This window comes from Heterocephalus glaber, unplaced genomic scaffold (assembly GCF_053883595.1).
Source record: "Heterocephalus glaber isolate CG9 unplaced genomic scaffold, H.glaber_assembly_v1.0 deba00001543, whole genome shotgun sequence".
Classification (NCBI taxonomy): domain Eukaryota; kingdom Metazoa; phylum Chordata; class Mammalia; order Rodentia; family Bathyergidae; genus Heterocephalus; species Heterocephalus glaber.
Genome location: NW_028258336.1, coordinates 4,408,449 through 4,432,955, shown reverse-complemented (window position 1 = coordinate 4,432,955; position 24,507 = coordinate 4,408,449). Strand labels below are relative to the sequence as shown.

At 34.0% G+C, this 24,507-nt stretch overlaps 1 protein-coding gene across 6 annotated transcripts in view; it reads right to left on the bottom strand.

Annotated features, from left to right (window-relative positions):
- Adamts6 (ADAM metallopeptidase with thrombospondin type 1 motif 6) overlaps window positions 1-24,507 on the bottom strand; it is a 295,156-nt gene that overhangs the window by 73,519 nt on the left and 197,130 nt on the right. For all 6 annotated transcript variants that reach the window (XR_015442349.1, XR_015442350.1, XM_087189555.1 and 3 more), the window contains 2 exons: window positions 23,767-23,830; window positions 7,177-7,279 (listed from right to left, as the gene is read on the bottom strand). Coding sequence is in view for 4 of the 6 variants with exons in the window: in XM_087189555.1 (XP_087045681.1) it covers window positions 7,177-7,279; window positions 23,767-23,830 (167 nt within the window). In the remaining 2 variants the exon portion in view is untranslated. The remainder of the gene's footprint in view (window positions 1-7,176; window positions 7,280-23,766; window positions 23,831-24,507) is intronic.

The window sequence follows — 24,507 nt, the reverse complement described above, 5'->3', positions numbered from 1 at the left end:
TTCCCAAAAGAATTAAAAGAATCATACCACAGGGATATATATTTATATGCTCACCCATGTTTATAGGCGCACAGTTTATAATAGCTAAAACTTGGAAAGAGCCCCATTCCCCATCAACTGGAGACTGGATAAAGAAGATATGGTTTTTGGTTTTTTTTAATATAAAATGAAGTACTACTCAGCCATAAAGAACGAGAAACTAGAGACATTTATAGCTAGGTGGATGCACACTGAGGCCATACTCTGGTATGAAAAGCTAAAAGTGTAAATAGGGATCAAAATGTATAATTCATATTGTGAAATAGGAAGAAAAGGTCTAAAGGAGTAGGTGAAGTGGGAGGGGTAGGGGAAAGAAAAGAAAGGAAAAGAAAAAATATGAGAAAAGGAAAAAATGGAAACAAAGTCTTTGTAAATAGGAAAGGGTGGAGGGGGTGAAGGGAGGGCAGAGGAATGGGGAAATAAATAAGAACCAAGATACATCATGTAAAGGTACAAGATCCCAATGATGAATGTAACTGTACTGTATACCTAAAATGTACCAATAAAGTTAATGGAAAAAAATAAATGAAGAGCAAAATAAAAGACAGGTAATAGAAAGTAAAGAGATCTTTAACAATGGGAAGAGGATCAATAGATGGAGGCAGAGGTGAAGGAGGGGCAGGAATGGGGATAAAAAAATAATTGAGATCTGTTAGTACATGGATATGCATATAGCAATGCCCCACAATGAATATAATCATTTTGTAATTCAAACATGTACTAATAAACGAAATGAAAACTGAAGAGAAAAAAAAATCTAATGAAGAGATAGAATAATTTTCAACTACATACTAGGAAACAAAATCTCACAACATATAAAAAGATTATACACCATGATTGAGTGGGACTTATCTCAGGGAAGCCAGAATATATATATATATAATATATATATATTATACATATTTTTATATATGTTATACATATGTATATAATATATATTTTATATATTATATATATTATACATATGTATATAATATATATATCCAGTACAATACATAAGCAGACCAAAGAACACAGATCAAAGGACAAAGATTATATGATCATTTCAATAGATACAGCAAACATTCAATAAAATTTAAAGCCCTAAAGAAAAGAGTTGAGATGTATTATGGACAAGTAGCAATAACTGCACAATAACTATAGTCATTTATGTACTGCAAACATGTACTCATAAATTTTTTTAAAATAAAAAAAATAAAATTCAAAACGTTTTCATAGGTGGGCATGGGTGGCACACACCTGTAATCCCTCAAGAGGCTGAGGCAGCAGGATTGCTGTGAATTCAGCCTGGGGTACATAATGAGTTCAAAAGCCAACCCGGATGTCATAGCAAGACTTTGCCTCAAAATAAATAAATAAATAAATAAATAAATAAATAAATAAAACCTTTCATGATTGTTAAGAGCCATTCTACATAATGTTTGAATAACAATCATTTCATAATTAAAATATGACTATAGCTGTCTAAGGCCCAATGTCACCTTGCTCGAGAGACAGCTATGTCATGCAGGAACATAACTCTGTTTTGCCTTGGGTCACAAGTTGAGGCCTTAATGGTTCCATGATAAGTGATGCTCAAGGGCAAAAGTATATCAGCTGAAGACATTCTTGTTCTTTGAGAACTGAGAATGGAGTAGTAATTAAAAAAAGAGAAAGGTTTCACCTGGAGGGAGGACACTTCTTTATTAGCCTGCTCTATCTATCTTGTCCCACCTACTACTGTAAGAATGCTCTCCTTACCACCCTCATCATCGTAAAATCCTCATCAGCATAGGATTACCCCTGCCCCCTAAGTCACCTGATACTCTCTCCAATTGTTGTATGTACCAAATGAATAATGGCTAGCTTAGGAGTCTTTGTTTTTGCCTAGTCTGAAACACTAACCTTCAGGCCCCCCATGTATTTTGAAATTGAGCAAACCTGTATTATATTTCTTTCTTTAGCCCTCGCAGTCCCCCTTTCTATGCAGTCAGAGGATTGATTGCCCTCCAATAATGACAGAAACTTTCAACAAATTAGGTATAGAAGAAATATACCTGAATACAATAAAGATTATATGTGACAAACCCACACCCATTTCCACCATAATAAACAGAGAAAAGTTAAAAGAAGTTTTTCCAGGATCTTAAAACACTTTCATCAGTCTTCCAGTCTTATTGAACATAGCATTAGAAGTGTTAGAGCAAGTAGGCAAAAGGAAGAAACAAAAGATGTTTGAAGTAGAAAGGAGAAAGAGGAAAGCTAAGTAATCCCTGTTCACAGAACACACACATAAATATATGACTCCACCAACAAAAACAGTTAAAATTGATATTTTTAAAAAATCAGTAAAATTTCAGAACACAAAATCAACACATAAAAAATAGAATTTTTATATATCAATAACATATTTGAGGAAATAAATTAAAAATGCTATCATACAAAGCCCAGAAAAATAAAATATCAAGAAATGGAGTTAACCAAGGAAGTGAAAGATCTGTACCTTGAAAAATATAAAACACTTATGAAAGAAATCGAAGAGCACACATACAAAAAAACGTGAAGACATCCTATGTTCATAGAATGAATATTGTTAAAATGTTAATATTTTCCAAAGTAATTTAGAAAGTCAGTGTAATCCCCATCAAAATACCAAGGATATTATTCTTTATAATCACAAAAATTGATATAGAACTACACAAGATCTAGAATAAACAAAGCAATCCTGAGGAAAAAGAGCAAGGAAGGAAGCATTACAATACCTGACTTCAAAACAGCCTACATAGATACAATAAGCAAAACAGTGTGATACTGCCATAAAAACAGACACATATACCCATGGAACAGAGTAGAGAATCAAGAAATATGACTATGTACTTACAGTCAACTCATTCTCAACAAAGGTGCCAAAAACACACATCAGAGAAGGGACAATCTCTTTAGTAAATGGTGCTGGGAAAACAAGATGTACATATGCAGAGGAAAGAAATTAGACCCTACCTCTCACCATATGCAAGAATCAACTTAAAAGGAGCTTTAAAAAGGACCTGAATGTGAAACCTGAAATTGAAACAGCTAAAAAAAAAAAATAGGAAAAACACTTCAGAACCCTATTAGAGGCAAAGATTTTTTTTTTATGTCTCCAAAAGCACAGGCAACAAGAACAAAATTAGACAAATGGTATTATATCAAACCAAGAAGTTTCTACACAGCAAAGGTAACAATATAAAGGAAGAGACAAACTACAGAGTGGGAGGAAATATTTGCAAGCTATCCATCTGGCAAAGGATTAATATTCAGAATATATAAGGAAACCAAAACAACAGCCAAAAGAAAAAAAAATCAGGTTAAAAAGTGTGTAAAAGACTTGCATAGACATTTCCCAAGAGAAGATATACAAATGACCAACAAGTTTATGAAAAAATGTTCTAGTGTGCTAATTACCAGGAAAATGTAAGTCAAAACCACAAGGGGACTGGGGATTTAGCTCAGTGGTTCTGCCACCTGCCTCGTAAGCGCAAGATCTCGAGTTCAATCCCCAGTACAAAAAAAAAAAAAAAAAAAAAATCCACCCTGAGATACTATCTTACTTACAGTTAGGATGGCTATTATTAAAACACAAAAAATAACAAACTCTGGTGATGACACGGAGAAAAGAAAACTCTCACACATTGTTAGTTGGAATGTAAATTAGTATAGCCACTATAGGAAAGAGCATGGAGGTTCCTCAAACAACAAGAAATAGAACTACCACACAAGCCAACAATCCTATTACTGGGTATGTACACAAAAGCAATGAAAACACTGTATCAAAAGAGACACTTGTACAACTATGTGTATTGCAACACTATTCACAAATAGTCAAGGTAGGAAATCAGTTGAGATTTCCATCAATGGGGGAATGGGTTTTTAAAATGTGATACATATACACAATAGAATATTACTTAGTCATAAAAGGATGAAATCCTGTCATTTGTGCCAACATGGATGCAACTAGAGGACACTATGCAAGTGAAATAAGCCAGGCACAGAAAGACAAATGCCACATGTTCTCATTCATTTGTGGAAAAAAAAAAAATGTGATCATCTTAAGGAAAAGTGGTCACTAGAGGCTAGGAAGAGCGGGAGGGAAGAGAGATAAAAAGAGGTTGTGTAACATACCAAAATACAGCCTGATAAGTGAAATTAATTCTAATGTTCTATAGCACATCAAGGTAACTAAAGTCTAAAACAATGTATTATAAATTTTTAAATAATTAGAGAAGGTTCTCAACACATGGAAATGGCAATATTTGAGAAGATGAAAATACTAATTACTCTGATTTGATTATTATATTTGTATACATTTATCAAATTTTTACACTGTAACCCATATAAATGTACACATTTTATGTCAATTAAACATAAAAATTAAATGAAAACTTTGTCTATAAAAAGCAAAAGATTTGAACACAGAGTATAAAAGAAATTATATAAATGATCACTACGTAAGTAAAAATATGCTCCACATAATAGCTAGACAATAAAAATTAAATCTTCCCTCTTGGAGGAAGAATAAAAACATCAAATATTGATAGGGGTGTGGAGTAAATAGAATACTCATATGCTGTTGGTGGGAGCATATACAATCATTGTGGAAAAACATCTGACAATTTCTTTTAAAACTAAAGTAACATTACTCTACTGCCTAGCAGTTTTACCCTTATTATCTACAAAAAAGAAATGAAAATAAAAGCTCACAAAAAGACCTGTTCACAGATATTTATTTATAACAGTTTATTCATGACAGCTAGTACAACTGAAAAATTGGTTACTATAATGGAATGCTACTCAGTAATAAAAAAGGAAGGAACAATTTCTACATACAACACTGTGGAGAGATCTCAAAAATACTGAGTGTAAAGAAGCCTTAGATAGGGGCCGGGGATTTAGCTCAGTGGTTCCGGCGCCTGCCTCGAAAGTGCAAGGACCCGAGTTCGATCCCCGGTACCAAAAAAAAAAGAAAAGAAGAGGAAGAAGCCTTAGATAAAAAGAATCAATATAGAGGCTGGGGATTTAGCTCAGTGGTTCCAGAGCCTGCTTTGCAAGAGCAAGGTCCCAAGTTAGATCCCCGGTACCAAAAAAAAAAAGAACCAATATAGCATGAAGTCCTGGAACACACATAACTAAACTATGATGAGGGGAAAAAAAGTCAGAATAATGGTTGCCTCTTCAAAGGAGTTGGCAGGGACAGGGTTTTTTTTTTTGTTTTTTGTTACCCGGGATCAAACTCTGAACCTTCCGCTTGCAAGGCTGGCAAAGGCACCACTGAGCTAAATCCCCGGCCCGGCAGGGACAGTTATTGACTGTAAAGAACTACTAAGAGGACTGTTAATGGACTAAATGTTGTGTCCCCTCAAAATTCACATGTTGAAATCTTAACCCTCAATGTGATGTTATAAGAAGGTGAGACCTTTCAGAATTAATTAGGCCATGACAGTGTGGTCCTTATGAATGGGATTTGTGCCCTCATATCAGGAACCTTCTATGTTTAGATTTTAAAAATGTCCCCTTAAAGTCTCACGTGTTCAGAAGTTATGCATTTGGAAGGTAATTGGATCGTGGGGCTAGGCTAATCAGTGCATTAATCCATTCAGGAGTTTGTGTATTGTTAGGAGGTGGGGCATGGTTGAAGGGGTGGCTCACTAAAAGTGTGACCTACAAGGGTGTATTCTTGTTTCTGGCTCCTCCTTTATCTCTCTGCTTCCTGGTCACCATGTGTTGAACAGCTTTCCTCTGCCATGCTCTTTCATCATGCCATTTCTGCCTTGGAGCCAGTCAACCATGGTGTGATCCTTCTGAAATGAACTGAATTCTCTGAGATCATAAGCCAAAATAAACTTCTCTTAGTTTAACTTTTGGTGCTGGGTCTTTTGTCCCACCTACTAGAAACTGACTAATACAGTGCCCAAACAGGTCTTTCCTCTCTTCCTGCCAAATGAGAATACAATGAGAAAAGGTTAATTCTACAGTCCAGGAAAGGGCCCTCATCAGAAGTCTCTGTATTTGCCAGCCACACTTGCACCCTGATCTCAAATTGCTACCCTCTAGAACTATGAGAAATAAGTTTCTGTTGTTTAAAACCCACAATTTATAATAATTGTTTATAGCAGGTTAAGCTGACAAGGACTATGATAATTTTGGAGGTGATGGTAATGTTCTTTATTTCAATAGGGCTTTACTGGTGTATGCATTTGTCAAAATTCAGGGAAAATGCACTTAAGGTTTGTGCATTTCTTTGTATGTGCTCTTACCTCAAAAGAAAAAAGTAAACAAGGTTAATAGGATGCAAACTGATATATTTAGAAGAAAGTATTAATAACTGCAATTTACTTTTAAATTATTAAAAATATGGATTAATAAATCTATAGAGAAGAACAGACATGTATAAAGTATAATAAAATGCTAATTGTAGAATATTGGTAGCAGACACACAGTTGTCATTTATATTTTTTTAAACATTGCTCTGTGTTAGATAATTTTTAAAGTAAGAGATTAGAAAAACAAAAATCAATAAATGCTTTGTACAAGCACATTTAGTTAAAAAAAATTTCAACAAAATTTAGTTTTCATTTTGGGAGTGAAAAAATCACTTACAGAACAATTAGTATTCAATACATGCTCAAATTAAAGACCAAGAATGTTTCTTAAATCAAAGAAAGAATAATCATCTGTGGCGAGATCTCTGGCCTTTGACTAAGAAAGAATTCAAAATTCTCTTTTCTCTTTTGAGTTGATTTATATCAGTATACTTTGATTTAGGGTGTTAACTGCACATATTCAATGATTATAATGTAATTTACATTTCTCCCAAGGAAGTCTCAAGCAGAACTCTCAAATATTATATGGTTTTGATGTGGATATAGCCCTTCTAGGAATTTTGTACCTTGTTAAATAGAATTGGGTTTTTAAATAATCTGATAATTTGTAATGTATAAGCTTTATCACAAGGAAACTAAAATATGAGAACTTTATAATATACAAGCACTTTCTTGCTTTAATTTGCAGACTCTAATTTTATTATGTGCAGAAATATATGTTTGTGTTTGTATGTATTTATTTATCCTCTTATATTTACAAAGCTCTCAAGGATAAATGCTCTGCCAGGTTATACATTACCTCCAGTATAGGGTTTCCAGTTATAATATTTTCCTCGGAAAGGCATATTGTCAAAATCTGCACACTGTTTCTCTCGAAAATCTCGGGCACCCAAAGGACATGGCTAAAATAAAATGAAATAAAATAAATGGTACCATTGCTGTAAAATACCAAAACTAAGAGACAAATGTCCCTAAAATTAAAATTGCCTGAACTCCATCATATCAGTTCACTGTCTCACTCTGTCTATATTTCTGGCATTTGCTTTACTGTTTTATAATTGGTATTCACATTAAAATGTTTGAATTATAATCTTAGAAAAAATAACTACACTCCCTTGTTGCTTTACTATTTTGTGCGTGCCATGTTGTTTCTCCTCTGCAATGCCTGTTTGTCATCCCTGCCTTGGAGCCAGCCAATTATGGACTGAAACCTCTAGGAACTGTAAGCTAAATAAACCCCTTCCCCTCTAACTTTGGGTGTCAGGTAAGAGTAACTAACATAGAAATTCGGTACCAGAGAAGTGAGCTCATTACTGTTACATTACCTGGACATGTGGCTCAATAGCCTTTGGAACTGACTTGTGGGAAGGGAAAGAGAAAAGATTCAGAGATTTCACCTACAGAAGCAGAGCTGAATGACTTAGACTGTTCTGTAGGGGAGATTCTGGTCAGAGCTCAGAAGTGGCTTGGGAGGTTTCTGCTGGGAAGAACTGCACTGGCTGCTGGACTGCAGATGATTTGTGTTATGGCTTGGCAGAAAGTTTGTCTGCATTTTGTTCATGTCCAGAGACTTTGCCTGAGACTGAGATTAGGGGTGGTAAACTAATTAATTTTGCAGAAGAAATTTCAAGGCAGTTGAATATTGAGGCAGTGGCATGGCTACTGTTGGGGGCTTTTAGCCAGATCTATGTTGAGAATCAAGAGCAAAGAGCCCAGTAGAATGATTTAAAATGTCTTGAGTTTGGCCAGAAAGGAAGCTCCATTAAAGCTGTGGACTGAAAAGATAGAGCAGAGGAGATCTTGACTGCTGAGAAGGAACAGAAGCATAGAAAAGATGTCCTGAGGGCATCACAAGAAGCAGCAGGACTCCATCCTTTGCACTCTCAGAGTTGTAAAGGTGAAAGATTTTGCTTTGAGAATAAAGCCCCAGAGCACCATGTTCCAGAATGGTGGCAGCCTAGGGAAGCTGTTCCTAGGGATTTAGTTCATAGGCACTGGACCCCTACAACCAAGAGAGAAGGAAGCCTGGCTACAGCTCCAGCTGACAGCAGACATTGGTATCATCCACATGGTGCTGGTTTTAGGCACATGCAGAATCCAAGAGTTGTGGGGTCAGAAGGCTTCCACCCAAATTTCAGAAAAAGGCCTGGGAGGCCAGGCTGTGTGCCCCTAAGAGGGCACTCTGTGAAGCTGTGAGTGTGAAGCCAAAGGTGCACTGGAGACCCCAGAAGTTTGGAGAAGCCAGGAGCATCAGTCATCTGAGGAAAACTGCAAGGAGGAAGCAGAGCCAGCCCAAGAGAGAAATCATGGGAGCTACAACCACCTGTAGTGCCTTAGGGGCAGATCCACCCAAGCCCTTTGGCAGTTATGGCTTGCCACAAGACTGCCTCAGATGCTGGAAGTGAAATTGTGGGATTTTATGTTTGCCCTGCTGGATTTTGGACTTGCTTTGGTCCCATTCCTTTGTATCTTCCTGTTTGTAACTTTTGGAATGGAAATGTTTATCTTGTGCTATTGAATGTTGGAACTGTTTAAATTTATTTTCTTTTGTACAGGGACTTGCAGCTAAGAGTTTGCCTTAAGTCTCAGAGGAGACTTTGGATTTGAACTTTTCAGCAATGCTTAAACTGTTAGGATTTTGGCAACTCTTAGAGATGGACTAAATGTCTTTTATATAAGGGAATGTAAATGAGTGTTTGGGTTGGGGACCAGAGGCAGAATGTTGTGGTTTGGGTCTAAATGCCCCCCGCCCCACCCCCCAAGCCTCATTCAGAGGTAGCTGAATCTGGAATGTGTCATGCTGGGATTAAGGGCATGTGATTGCTAAACCATTACACATGAGAGAGTGGTTTAGCCCCACCCTAATCCCAGTAGTCTGGATGGGATAAAAGAGGCAGAAAGATGCAGTGAAGCTGTCCCTTGTTGCTTTGCTATTTTGTGTGTTCTGTGTTGCTTCTCCTCTGCGATACCTGTTTGTCCTCCCTGCCTTGGAGCTTGTTATGGACTGAAACCTCTAGGAACTGTAAGCTAAATAAACCCCTTCCCCTCTAAAAGAAAGAAAGAAAGAAGGAAAGAAAGAAAGAAAGAAAGAAAGAAAGAAAGAAAGAAAGAAAGAAAGAAAGAGAGAGAGAGAGAAGAACTACAGTCATTTAAATAAAGCTAAGTGTTAGGCAGTTTTCATATAACTTTGCACTTGGATACATGTCACAGTCCACTTTGTAATCAGTCCATCAGGTTCTCCTTATGAACACATACAGAAACTAGACAAAGAGACCAAAACACAAAATCCTTTTTGTTAACAATATTTGAGGTTGAGGATCCATAGGTACTCCCAGATCTTTATTTTAAGGATCCAGTGGCATGTTTTTAACACAACATTCAGCACTATAAATTGTGTCTTAGACCCCTACTATCATAGCTTTTTATTGCCAAAAACTATAAATGTGGAATGAACTGGATAGAATGTTAGGCTGCAAGTATAAGCGCCTTCAAATTCAAGGAATACAGACTTTTGAAATTTACATTTTATGAAACAACATACTAAATTGGTACAAAATATTTACATATGTTGCTGGTGTGTCTGATCTTGTGGCTTGCCTGAGCCACACTGAGTGAAGAAGAATTTCTGGAGCCACATATGAAATATGCAATATAGTTAATATATGTAAGTAATAATTTTTAATATTTTTTATTATAACAGTAAAAAAATAGAGCAAGTAGTCTATGGGCCATGAGTTGGACACACCTAAGTAGAAGACAGGAAGCATGTTGACAGGGTGAAGAAATCATTATTGGCTTATAAAAATTTGGAATGCTTCTTCTAACTGAAATTTTCAAAAAGAAAAATCTTATCAATCTAGCTAGGTATAAATTCCAAATACCACAGGGTCACCTCTAAGTATTCAAAGAAATAAAAGTATAACATCTCATAGTATTTGAGCAATATGACTTAATTTGACTTATGCTTCAGAGTTCTGCCACTGTAGCACTTAAAAAACAAAATTACTGATTTTAAAAAACTGAGAGAAAACATTCCCCTTTTATATGGAGCAAAATATGTTCTTAGATAAAATTCTTAAATGTGAATAACAAGTTTGTTATAAGCATCCTCATAAATCATCTTGAGGACTCTTTCCCTATCTTCCCTTGGATCTTTACACTTGCTCTGTGGTTTTCTGAAATCAGTACAATTGTAAATGGTTACTGTCAAACATGTGCAGTAACAACAGACTACAATGTGCAAATATTTCCATGGCCATCATTACTTTCCATATACTATGGTTCAAAATTTTACTTTGTTAAGTCCAAAGCTGCCGATTTTGAAAATAGTAGCAGCAGGCCTATACTCTCTTAAGGGCCCTGAATTTTAAAGTATTTTCAGATCATTAAAAGTTATTCCCAATGCCAAACTTAATGATTCTTCTCAAATTACTCTTTTTGTTGCCTTTAATAGAAGTAAAAATAACTATTTACCATAAACTTTATGGTAGATCATGATGGAAGAATATACTTTCAAGGTCTTTTGATTCATGTTCTGTTAATCTTTGAAAGGTTGTAGATTAAAGAAATGTTTTTCTTTTCTAGATGTTTTCAGGAAATTCTACATAAGAACTAAAACTTTCAGTGGCTTTGCCATGCAGAATGATTACTTGTAAAGCAAAATCAACTTTTAAAAATACAAGCAATTTAAACTCTAAGTACAAGTTTTTACCTAATCCTTAAGCATTTGTAAAGCACCACCCACCTAAGAGTTTATCCAAGCACACCTTTCAATCTAGTTGGAGAAACAAGATGCAAGTATAAAAACTACAGAACTATTTCAGACAATATGTAGAGAGAATATGATAACATTTTACAGGTTGTCTATAGGTGTTGCATATAGGTAAAAAAAAATCAATGTGTCATGTAACTAACTCGGGAAATACTGATTGAGAAAGAAAATCTTGAGAATGTTCCAGAGTTTTCCAGGAATTGAGCTAGTTAAGAAAAGAAAAGGATTTGGGAAGAGTGGAGCATGAAGTAAAGCTAATGGAGACAGAAAGGAAAAGAGCATATGCTAAGGTTGGAAAAGGATCATCTTATTTGGAAGAGAGGTACTGTATAGAAGATAAGAAATTATATTTCACATATAAACACTCATGTAAGAAAATTCTGAGTTAACAAATTAATGCAATATGAGGGCCATTCACTAAAAGCAAACAAAAATGCTATTTTTATTATCTCCTAGTGATTCTCCTAAGTAGAAGTAAAAATTTGAATAAGAGGATATTATTAGGAAAGAAGGGAATGGAATTAATATGAGAAAATGAAACAATGGAAACAAAGTCTTTGTAATAAGGAGGGATGGAGGGGTTGATGTGAGGGACAGGGGAATGGGGAAAAAATAAGATCCAAGAGAGATTATGTAAAGGTGCAAATTTCCAATGATGAATGTCATTATATTGTATACCTAAAATGTACAAATAAAATTAATTTTAAAAAGAGGATATTATTGCTTAATGAAATTTTTGATCTACTCATTTCTTGTGATAATCGCTCCAAGGGTCAGTATGATAAAAAATTAACAATAACAACAACTATCTAATATTTACTACTTACCTACTCTGAGGCACATTGTTCAAAGGTCTATAGATGTATTATCAATTTAATTCCTCTAGACACTCTAATGAGATAGTTATAATTAATAACCTTGATTTATAATAAACTAGAATACAGAAAGGTAGCTTAATGATAATTTCAAAGTGTTAGAACACCTCCTTCATCTGAACAGAAACATTTTCTGAACACTCTCTTATACCATAATGAGAGCATAAGGTTTACTATGTAAATGAATGGTCATGTCTGTGTTCTAATAAAAATATTTTCAAAAATAGGTGACAGGACAAATTTGTCCTAGGTGGTAACAATCCCTGGTTTAGGGTATTAACATAATATCTATTATGGAGTGGTTATCATAAGAAAAGAGTAGATCAAAATTTTATAAAATATTATGTAAGTAATTCATACATTTGTCTAGTGTTTTATAGAAGAGCTGAACTCAGTTGTTAACTTTTGAGCCAATATAGAATTATACTAGTCAAGAACTATTGTTACATAATCTAATTTGCACAAGATGCCTTATAAACTTCCTCTACAACTATCCTCAAAGTAGTCAAATAATCTGTATAAACATCTACAGAAAAATATATCAAATACTTTTCAGAATACTGCAATTATTAGATCTTTCCTTATTTTCAGCCAAAACATGTCTTCTTATAACCCAATGGTTTTCCTTCTTTTTTCTGGATCCATACTGAACAGATCTAATTCCTAAACTAAAGGTATAATTCAGTTTTCTCTTAAAGGAAGGCAACAAAAAGTGACATTAAGCATCTTTCTTTCATTCAGTAAGTGTTTATAAATTGCTTAATATACATTAGATATAATCTAGGCCCTGGGGTTATTACAGTAAAAAATGAAACACAGTAGGTTCTCATAGAGCTTAGTCTACTTTGAGATGAAGAAGAATAAGCACAGTAAAGAGAATGGGAGGGAAGTTGTTTAAAATAGTATGGTCAGAGAAATTCTCCCTAAAATGACAAATAGTTTTTAAAAAATTATGGAATGACTTATGTAAACATCTGTGAAAAGTATTTTAGCAAACAGTAAATGCAAAGACCCACAAGCCATAAGTGTGTTTAGGGTGTTTTTAGAATAGTACACAGAATGAAATGGCTTAAAAGAATTATGGTAGACTTGGGGACTTTTCCCCATGTCTTTCTACTTGTAGAATACATCAATTAGTATTCTGTTCCTCCTGATTTCAATATTCTCATGAGTGAATGGCCTGATTAAGTCCTGTTGATTAAAAATTGGTGCAGGAGGAGTAATATATGCTAGTTTACAAGATTGAAAGTGATCAAAAGCAAGATAATTTCTGAAGAAAAAGTACATAAAATCAAATTTTGTTTTGTTTAGGAATAATAGAAAGTTTAAAGAACAATGCTTTTTTTATTTCAAAAAAATCTTTTAAATGTTCAGAGTAGCACAAAACATTACACTGTGGTAATGTTGAGCCACAGAGGTTACTCTTAAATAGATGAATGGGTGGTACTGTTCTTAGAAACAAGAAAAATCAAAGGCAATGTATTTTAAATAACTTAAGGATAATAAATGCTGACACCATCCAGAAACTGTAATAAAAAAAACTGTGGACTTATGAAACAGAATTTTTATGTAAAGCATGACAGGTTTTCAGTCTTATGCTACCACGAATCAAGCATCTTCCTAAAAGCACACTAGCTGGGCCCCACATAAAATCCAGAGAGAAAATCATCTTTTGGTCTCCTGAGCATTTTCAAAGAAATTTAAAACATTAATATTAACATCTTTATCATTACTCTTTTTTAGAGATCTGTGTAACACAATCCATAAACTATCTTATGGTTCCAGATATTCTGGTAGCTGAGAAGCATCTCCCTTTGACAACACTTAATATTTCTTATTGGTAGATAATTGTTAAAAAATAGAATGATTTATGAGGCAAAAAGTTGCTTATAAACTTTGCTAAAAAAAAGTTTATAAAAGTTGCTATAAAATGAAATCTCAGTTTCTGCTGACAAGCATTCCAGTGGAATTTCTGCTACTGGGGTTCTAATCCTGGTTTTGTCCCAAAGAATAGGATAACCTGGGAAGTCTTTTTAAATCCCTTTGTGCCTTTCTTTTACTTGAAAAATGCACCTCAAATGTCCTTAAAGACGAATGCATTCCCAAATGTCCTACAAATGAAGAAAATTCTATATCATGTCTTGCAGGTAAAGTGAAAAGTGGGCTGAGAAGGAAAATGCCTTTTCCCTCTTTCCTTTTTCTTCTCCAGTTCCTAAAGGAAATTGACAGACTGAGAAGATTTCCATAGCCTCAGGGAAAATTACAAAATGAGTAAAACTTCTATTTCTTTTCTCTACTTTCTTTCCACATTCTGCTTCATCTTCCTGTGTTCACATAACTTGCACTTTTGCTCCACTGTTATAGACCTTCAAAACTCCATAATTTCTTCCTCTCCAGGAAAGCAATATATTCTTCATAGGTTGTATCCCATTCGTTGAAGGCTTTTGAAACCCACCCTGTCTTTGCTTAGCAAGTCATGCATTTAAGAAGGAGGGGATGTAAAGTCACGTACTTGACAAAGAACACATTTGTTTGATCACCTAAATGAATATGCTATCAAGTTTGATACTCTAATTTTCTATGTAAGTTTTTACAATTAGTCACTTCTATAGACTGTAAATAGCCTGAATCTAAAATGTCATCTATCCATAGCATAACTGTTTCCCATACGCCTATGAAAATATTAAAAACAAATTTATACTTTGCAATTTTAAGTCTCTTTTAAGAACAAAATAAAACAAAAAGTTCTATTCTGTGCTTTAAAAGCTAGCCCTTATTTCTCAAAACATAACACACATCATAAAATTCATATTAGTCTAAGAAAGAGTACTACTACTGACCCTGCTACTTTTATCTTATAATAAGTATATTTATAAGAACTAAGTAGTTGACATATATGTGTTCTAATTATTTGGGACATGGCTTTGACACTGTTAATTAATGGATCAACTCTGTACCTTGTCATTACTTACCCTGAACCTCTCCCTGGGGGCAAGATCTGTAGCTTCAGAATGTTCTCAGCTATCTGGTTCTGCTACAGGGTAAGGTTAGACTGGAAGTAAGACAATCTCAAAGGTAACCAAACTCTTTCAGGGATGCTTACTTTGCCACACCCACCTCCCAAGGGCTCTACCTATTATAAGAGTACCAGATCAATAATCAAGCATTCTGTGCCTTTCCAGATCCCTTCCATGGTACTAAGCCCATTGCTGAGCTTTAGTTTCCTCATTTAAAGAATACTTAAAAAAATTTGTCCCTCCTCTTCATAAAAGTGATTTGAAGATGTAATGAGGTTAAATATATACATATATATATATGTTCTACTCTAGTATTATTATCAATCTGTGTATTTTTCTTACTCCATATTATTTGTGTCTTGACTTGTGTGTCACAAATAATACACACATAAGAACACAAGTCACAAATAATACAGGATAAGAAAAACAAAGACTTATTTGCTTTTAGAAAATAGCACCATGAAATTCTTTTTAGAAATGTAGGAAAGTTCTTTTAATACTCCCTAATATTTCTTATTTAGGCTTTGATATAAAATTTGGTTCATGACCTTAATACTGCCATAGTGTTACTCTGCAAAGATCAAATTTTCTAGTAAGGTATTCATTTGCATCACTAACCTTTCAATTCTGCTATCTGAAATAATTATATGTGTACACTAATTTTTACCTTAAAACATTCTGCATGATAATTTTAAGTCATTGGAATAAAAAGCCATTCAGGAAAACAAAAATGTCTAACTAGTAGTCAGTATTATTATATGTTAGTAAAGAGGTGATTCCATACAGATAATAATCAAAAGCCTATTTATGAGGAGCTTCTGACCAAACTCTTTTTTTCATAAGACTGAATACAGAATCAGAGCCTTTACTTCTCATAATGGCCCTACTAGACAATCACAGAATATTTATAAATAAAATTGTCAGAACCTAATCAACTATTTATCTCAATGTCCATACAGGAGAACTATTTCTTGAATCAGTGAATCCTCAGCATTGTAACTTCCATAAAGTTCTGTCCTCCAATTCAAGTTCCAGAATCTCATAGATTATCTCCTGGTGCCAAAATATACACTTACTGTATAGTCCCTGGTGTAATGATGAGATCAAACTTTATCCAGTTCTCTTATATGCTTTTAATATGTGCTCTTGGTTTCTCAGTAGTTTCAAGTTCAAAAAAATACTCATTTTTTTCCTGTGTATAGCTATTGTTTTTACCTTCTACATTGGTACTTTGGTTCACAAACAGAAGCAGTTGGCAAAATTTTTTGTTTGAAAACTCTGCATTGGTGACAAACATGACTGCGGCCATCTTTTGTGCACAAACACGAATGTGGTTATCTTTTCCAAAATCATGAACAAATTAAATTTGTGAACCAAAGTACCACTGTATTCTGGTCTTGAAACCATCATGTGCATGTCAAGAAAGGGTTTTTATCTCCAGTAGCTTTTGAAGATGTTCTAGTGTGACAAGGAACAAACTGCCCTTCCAATACAACTTGATACAAGCAATCAGCCTCAGTATCTAGTATCTGAATAGGTTGATTATGATGCCATTAAGAGAGACAGGCCAATTTTATAGGTGGACACCCTTTTATGACCTATTTTTAAATCTTTAATGATTAAAGATTTTGCCTTTATATTTGCCTTTAAATCTCTATAGATTTTTCTTTGAAACTAGGGTAGAAGGAATAGAAGTTAATGAGAAAACTGTCTTCTTTCTACTGGGGATCTCTGCCTACTACTCCTATACCTGTCAGGTGTCTCTGATAGCAATTAAATCAACATTAGAAAGAAAATGTAGATATCCTGTTTTTATGCTCACACCTTTTTAAGATTATTTGGCTTATGTTGGTTATAAATTTTATTTTTTATTTTACTTATTAAAAATTCTATTTCTATTTTAAGCAAAAGTTCTATTAGCCTTGTATGTTTCAATTTGATCCACCAGTATAAGGTTCCACATAGCAGGAATATCCAAGCTTCAAAATAGAAAAGTGTTCCATTATGGATATATGGTATTTCTTTTTGTTGCATCTATAAGACATTATGAATCTTAGAACTGACAGCGTTTGCTTCTTGTGTCATTTCACTAGGAAACTCAGAGGTAAATTTGTGACTCACCTTTAATAAGTAAAAGGGCCTTGTGGTACAAATTTAAGGTACTGATTCTATCACAGTTTTATATTGTTTTTCTTTTCCTCTGATTTTCTAATTTATTCCTTTTTCAGTTATGATTTAAATGACTAATATTTACTATAGTATGTAAAAATACAAGAACTAACCAATGATCCATTACTATGGCCACACAATAACAGAAATGACCAATCTATATTGCTATATTATCTGGGAAACCAACAGGCTATATGTAATATGGTTGAAATGTCCTAAAAGGAATTCAAGTAGGATCTACCAAATATATATGAATTGGGATAAAATCTAGATGCATGCAATGTGCATGCTGGGCCAAGTTAGAAAGTACAAAGCAAGCCTCAAAGATTCATGGCACTAAATTACGCCAGTTCTCTTCTTGTTTCACTGCTTAGCACTATCTCATTCTGGATACTAATTTGAAAGTTTTTTCAGGATCATATGAATTTATCCTTTGTATTATCTTTAGTTAAGTCTCAACAAATCTCTTGGATCACAAATGATCAAGTGAAGAATGCTTATAAATTGTTTTCTAGTTCTTTAACTGTCAAATTGATTCTACTTTAATAGTTATTTTAAAGTTACTTTCAGATTTTTATTGATAGGGTCATTAAGTATGATGTGTACAGTATTAAGTAATGTGAAATATGCACTAAGGAGAAGGCTGGCCTAATAAATGAAAAGTGCATTTTTCTGAATCCTTTAAAGTACAGTAACTCATATGTAACATTCTGTTATAGAAAAAGAGAACATTTAAACCATGCACGTCCAATCTTTTGGCTTGTTGGGCCACAATGGGGGTGCTGACAAACTGTCTTGGACTGCATATAAAATATATAATATAATATAAGGAACAAAATTCCCCTTTTTAATATTTTAACTTATTAAATTACTTAGTGAAATAAAAAATTCCTTTTAAAAATTCAATAAGAAAACTTACATGTCTCCTTAATAATAATAAATCCCTGTCTTCACAGACATACACACATGTGGGTGAGTTAAAATACTGTTATTAGTAATTGCTGATTTTTACACTTCAATTTGCACAAAGGCATGTGACATCTGATAAAATTCAACTACTTCCCAAAAGAATTAAAAGAATCATACCACAGCAATATATGTGCACCCATGTTTATAGCAATAGGCACAGTTAGTAATAGCTAAAGCTTAGAAACAGCTCCAGTGTCCATCAACTGGAGACTAGATAAAGAAGATGTGTTTTGTTTATAAAATGGAGTACTACTCAGCCATAAAGAACGAGAAACTAGAGTCACTTATAGCTAAATGGATGCATATTGAGGCCATATTCTAAAGTGAAATAAATAGGACACACTTGTAAATACCGAGTAGTTTCTCTAGTGTGAGAAACTGAAAGTATCAATAAGGGTTAAAATGATTAAAATGAATAATTGATAAAGTGAAATAGGAAGAAAAGGTCCAGAGGGGTAGGGGAAGTGGGAGGGAAGGGGGAAAGGAAAGAAGGGAAAGGAAAAATTATGAGAAAAGAAAAAAATGGAAACAAAGTCTATGTAAATAGGGAAGGGTAGAGGGGATGCACAGCTAATGGGGAAAAAAATAAGAACAAAGATACATCATGTACAGGTGCAAGCACCCAAAGATAAATGTAAATATATTCTATACCTAAAATGTACCAATAAAAGAATTGAAGCAAAAAAAAAAATTCAACTACTTGTGGCAGGGACAAGAGGCAGAGTTAGCACTGCATTCACCTACTCCTACACAACATTCTGTTGTTGCCTATGTAGTTTATGCTCAAGCACTGTGTAATCAAGTTATGAAAAATATCAAAAATACTGTTAAAAATAATGTTAAAAGTTTATAATATTGTGGGGCTGCATTACTAGCTGTCCAGGGCTGTATATAGCCTGCAGAGCACATCCAATTTAGACCATTATACATTTAGAAAGTCCCAAAGTTAATTTAAAGAACACAGACAGAATAGTCCTGTAATGATCCTATAGTAATTCTTTGCTAACTGGAAAATGCAGAACTCTTGCTTCTATTACTCGATCTTACCTTCAATCGACTCATACTTCATGATTTATCATTAAATTTCCTATCCTATAATATAGTCTATACATTAGATGCTCTTGGGATAGATCTGTGTGTGTGTGTGTGTGTGTGTGTGTGTGTGTGTGTGTGTGTGGTACCGGAGATCAAACTCGGGTCCTTGCACTTGCAAGGCAGGCAGTGGAACCACTGAGCTAAATCCCCAGCCTGGGATAGATTTTTTTAAAAATACAAGTTTTTGCTCTAATATGACACATACATTCCCACAGGCATATGGGAAAAATTGAGTTGGCAGACAACTCAAAGACAGAACCTTAAAAAATAGTTACAACTCTAATAAAATACTACCATAATTAAAAAATATATGGCACATTGTGTACAAAGAAATACTAGAGTAAATGGATTTTTTTTTTAAACTTGAGATAAATTAATGAAAGATTGAGGCTGCTGAGCTACAGAGACAAGAGGCCAATGTATGAGGAACAGGTAGAAACATACAATATGACAGCATGTGGTTAAACTGAGCAAAGAATGTTTGGTGAATGGTCATCACATATAGTATAATTTTTCTGTGCTGTTCAGTTGTGCTGACATAGTTTGACCTCAGCTGCTGTAGTACATAGTGGCACAAAATAATACAATCAATTATGAGCTAGCTTGTATTGCAGAAACAAGGCAACTCACTACTCAAGAGAAAGAGGAGAACTCTCCATGTAGGAAAGGAAGGTGTTTACCTTGATAGGTCTGGTACATAGTTAAGCACCAAATAAATTTCAGTGGTGGCTACCTTTACTAGTGCTACTTCTAATGATGGTAATTAAGATCTCTGAGGCAGATAATTATGGCTTACCTAGTTTCTATCCCAGGCACCCTCCCCCTACACCCCCCCTTTTGTATTGCTAAAAGAATTCTGAATATTTTGCTCAGTCATCTACTTCTCAGGAAAAGTGGTCTTAACCCCATTTTAGGGGCAAACCAATTACAATAATTCTGTTCCTTTTACTAACGATGGTTTAAGGCTGGGCAGGTGGCCTTCTGGCCAAAAAACAAAACAAAAAGCAAAAACCAAGGAAGAGAAGGAAGGGAAGGAAAGAAGGAAGGAAGCAAAGGAAGGAAGGAAGGAAGGAGGGAGGGAGGGAAGAAGGAAGGAAGGAAGGAAGGAAGGAAGGAAGGAAGGAAGGAAGGGGAAGGGGAAGGGAAGGAAAGGAAGGGAAAAAGAAAAATATGAAATAAGTCCAGTAAGAAGGATGGGAAGAGACCTGGAACAACTTTCCTTATACCTAAGAAATAGATACTGGAACAGTTTCTCTTCTCTTCCTCTGAATATTGACATGGCAGAAATATTTTGGTGTTCTAATGATCAACTCATCTTTTTGTGATTCCACACTGCAGATAACAATATATGTGGATATTTGAGTCCCTTATATAAAATAGCATAGTATTTCCATGTAACTTATGTAGATTCTCCCATACACTTTAAATCTTATTTCTAGATTACTTATAAAGTCTAATACAAGGTAAATAATTATTACATTGTATTGTTTAGGGAATATTGATGAGAAAAAATTGAATATATTCAATACAGATGCAATTTTTAAAAAATATTTTCAATACAAGTTTGGTGGGATCTGCTAGAATGAAACCCACAGAAATGGAAGGCCAACTATATTTTTTAAGTGAATTAAGATTGATTTGTTTTGATAATTTCATATGTAATATTACAATCTTCTTTATAATGATTACTTTCTATAGCATAGGTAGACTATCCTTACACCATATAATATGGTTGCCATTAGCCATATATGATATTCAAATTTAAATTAATGAAACTTTAAAATTCTGTTTTTCAGTTACACTAACTACATTTCAAGTTCTCAACAGCTAATTGAGCTAGTGGCTATGAGGCTGGACAATGCACATATGGCATATTTCCATCATAAAGAAAGTTCTATTGAAGAGTATGGCCTAGATTAGGTAGCCTGTAGAATTAAAAATTTTATATATCAGATTATATTAAAGCAGGCCCAGCTTATACAAATAATGCCCAGACAAAACCTAAGCAGCATAGAAAACAAATTTTCATATGGTAACTCAATTCCAAATTTTGAATAACTAAAGTCAAAATTTGTAAAGAAAACATCATCAATTATTTTAAAAGACAAGATAGAAATGCTAACCCAAAAATAAGTTCTACCATTTGATATTGTAATGCAGCATATGTGTAAAATGCAACATGTCTAAAATGTTTGGCTCTTTTTTCTTTTTTGGCTATTATACATTATTTGTATTATATCATACCTATATCATTAGGGCCTAAACGTGAGTCTACTCTTAAAATTATTATAACAATGGAAATATGAATTGAGAGGTGCATTTGAGTTCCTCTTACCCATCCAATACAGTAAGTATTCACTTCTGCTATTGTTGTATAAAACCTCTGTTCCTGAGACTCATGCCATCCATCCAAATCACTATCTGACTTAATAAATGAGGGCCATTCTCCCTCATTTATTAAGGAGTTTGATACTTAATTCACACTTTCAAGTTATAATATCATCCAAAATAACTCCACTATCCACTTGGAAGACTCCTAGATCTCACTAGCTATAAAGGTCTTTGAATTCCTTCAACTCCATGCACAGGCATGCATTTCTATGGCCATAATCCAGATTCATCATCATTGAGAATATTCTTATTGTCTTATCTCAAATTCAATCAGATTTCATTCTCTGATCTCAACTTCTATCTTCCTCACCCTGATTTTCCTATTATACTGTTTCTTTTATTTTTATGGCATTTTGAAGTTAAGTTCTTAATTTTCTTCATGTTATCCCTCTTTGGACTCCACTCTTCCCTAGTATAGAGGCTATGGCTCTGCACTTTATTCTCATCTGTAACCTGAAATACCTCTTGAATTGTTTAATATTCTGCTGTACTCTTGTTTTTCTCCAATCTTCTCATCTAAAACACAAATCTAAGGCTCTTTAAGTGATTTCTTAATGCCTCAAAATAAAGATCATACTTTTAAACAGATAGTCCTTACATTTAATTTTCCTTCTGTGTAAAATCTCGTCACTTTCTCCTTTTCGGCTCAATTCCCATTTGTCTTTCAGGATTCTAGCTTTCAATGGAAAAAAAATCCACAAATCCCTAATTAAGCCTCAGTGTCAATTCTATGTGCTTTTATAGTATCTCATACTTATTTCATCATATCATTTATCATACAGTGTTATGATTTTCTGCATTTAAGTGATTTTTCAGGACATTATAAGGTCCTTGAGGGCAAAAATGATCTTTCTCACTCTACAACACTCTAATATTCAATAGGCATTTAATAATTTTTTGAGTGAATTAATAATGTTGGTAACTTAAAAAAATCATTATAATTGAAGCCACATTTAATTGCTCTGAGAGATTCAAATTTAATAGACTGAAATATGAGAAATTAGAGTATATTAGAAGGCAGAAGAAAATAGAGCAGGGTAAGAAAGATTAGGACCTCCAGAGTAGTAAGGGTTGTCTATTAAAAGTCTAATCAAGTAGTAAGATATGGCCCTCAAATCCATGGAAGAAGTCTGGGCTCAAGCTTTGCGGGTCAAATGGCATACAAATGACATCAAAAGCACTGATTGGATTAAGTATAGAGAAGTCTTTTGAGAAATTCATTTCAAAAGAGAGCAAAGAAATGGAAAAATAACTGGCATGCTTTGGATTCTTATTGAAAAATACAGAAAGGAACATGTCAGAACAATCATCTATGTATTTATGAAATCACTAAGACCTAAGACTGGTAAGATTGGAAAGTATGAGAATGAGTGATAGCAGGTTAATAGTCTATCATGAAATTAAAGGAGGGAGGGAGGGTAGAAGAATGACCTGAAAGAAGTTATGGGGTACAAAGATATCTACTTCCAGGCCCAGCCTTCTTGAGCTAAGGGAAAAACAGAGCCCCCAGTTTGGAACCTACAGAAGAAACGGTAGATTCAAAGGAAAGCCAGTTTCCATTATAGCAAGAAAGTGACTAGAAGTAAAATTCAGATAAATCAGGGTATAAAATATTGCTGATGATGGATCATGAACTCCTGTGGGCACAGAAGAGCTTTAGTTGGACAAGCAAAAGAAACAGAACAGAAGAAGTGATAAAAAGTCTCACGGGACTGGATGGCAAGAGATAAGGTATGATGTGAATATGGGGGCTTCTTTCAATGTCAAACATGAAATAAAGAGTTAATAAGATCAATCCTGGTGGACTCAAGAAAGACAGTGATCATTATGAGTGTTGAGGGACTTGGCAGTTGAGGGTGTATGTGGCTCTCTTTTGATACCTGTTGGGGAAGAATATGCTTGCTCCTAGTGCTGGAGTTCCCCTCCACCCATGGAAGTGTCGATGGAGTTGAGGACAGCTCAATTTATTGTCAACCATTCAGGAAATTCATATGACCCTCATCCACATAGATGTCTGATCAAATGGTTTACAATTTTAAAAATTTCCCTGCTCTAGGGAAGAAGTAAGCTAATTTTTCATAGCAAAGTTCTGTTTTACTTACGTCTGTGTTACAGGAGCGATAGCGTTTCCTTTCCCCAAGGCAGTATTTTCCACCACCTGAAGGTCTGAAAAAACATTTTGTTTAACACCTGAATATATCTATCCACATAAAAAGTACATATATTGTTTAATGAAGGCAAATAAAATTTACTTTAATAAAATATAAAATGTGACTTTTTTATTAATTATTAAAATAATGCTGGCAATTGCTATAATTATGATTGTTGAATAAAAATACTAAGACAATTTACTATGAGTAGTCTTTAAGACTTAATTGTCATGATTCACATTCTTAAGAAACTTTCTGCGTATTTTTTAATTACCATAGCACATATTGAATTTAACACAATGAGATTTAAAAAACACTTATTTATAATGAAAAGCCATTTAAAAGCTATAACTTGACACTAGATGTTTACCAAGAAGGAATGAAATGTTTGCTTTTCATCCAGAAGTGAAGCAAAGAGAGAACACTAAATATTTTTCTAGAAATAGCTCCAGTTCAATGTAAATAATATAGAAATGAATTTCCATCTCATCTCGAATATTAATAAATTTTAAAAATTAAATCCAAAACTCAGATGGCTTTGCATTATATAAATCTTTATATTGCATCCAAATTAATGAAAAAAGCAAGATGTCAAATATTTGAGTGACATAAGTTAATCTTTAAAGTATTTAACATTGGGGAAAGGGATATGCTATTACTTGGGCATGGAATTATCAAATGGAAAAGAACTAA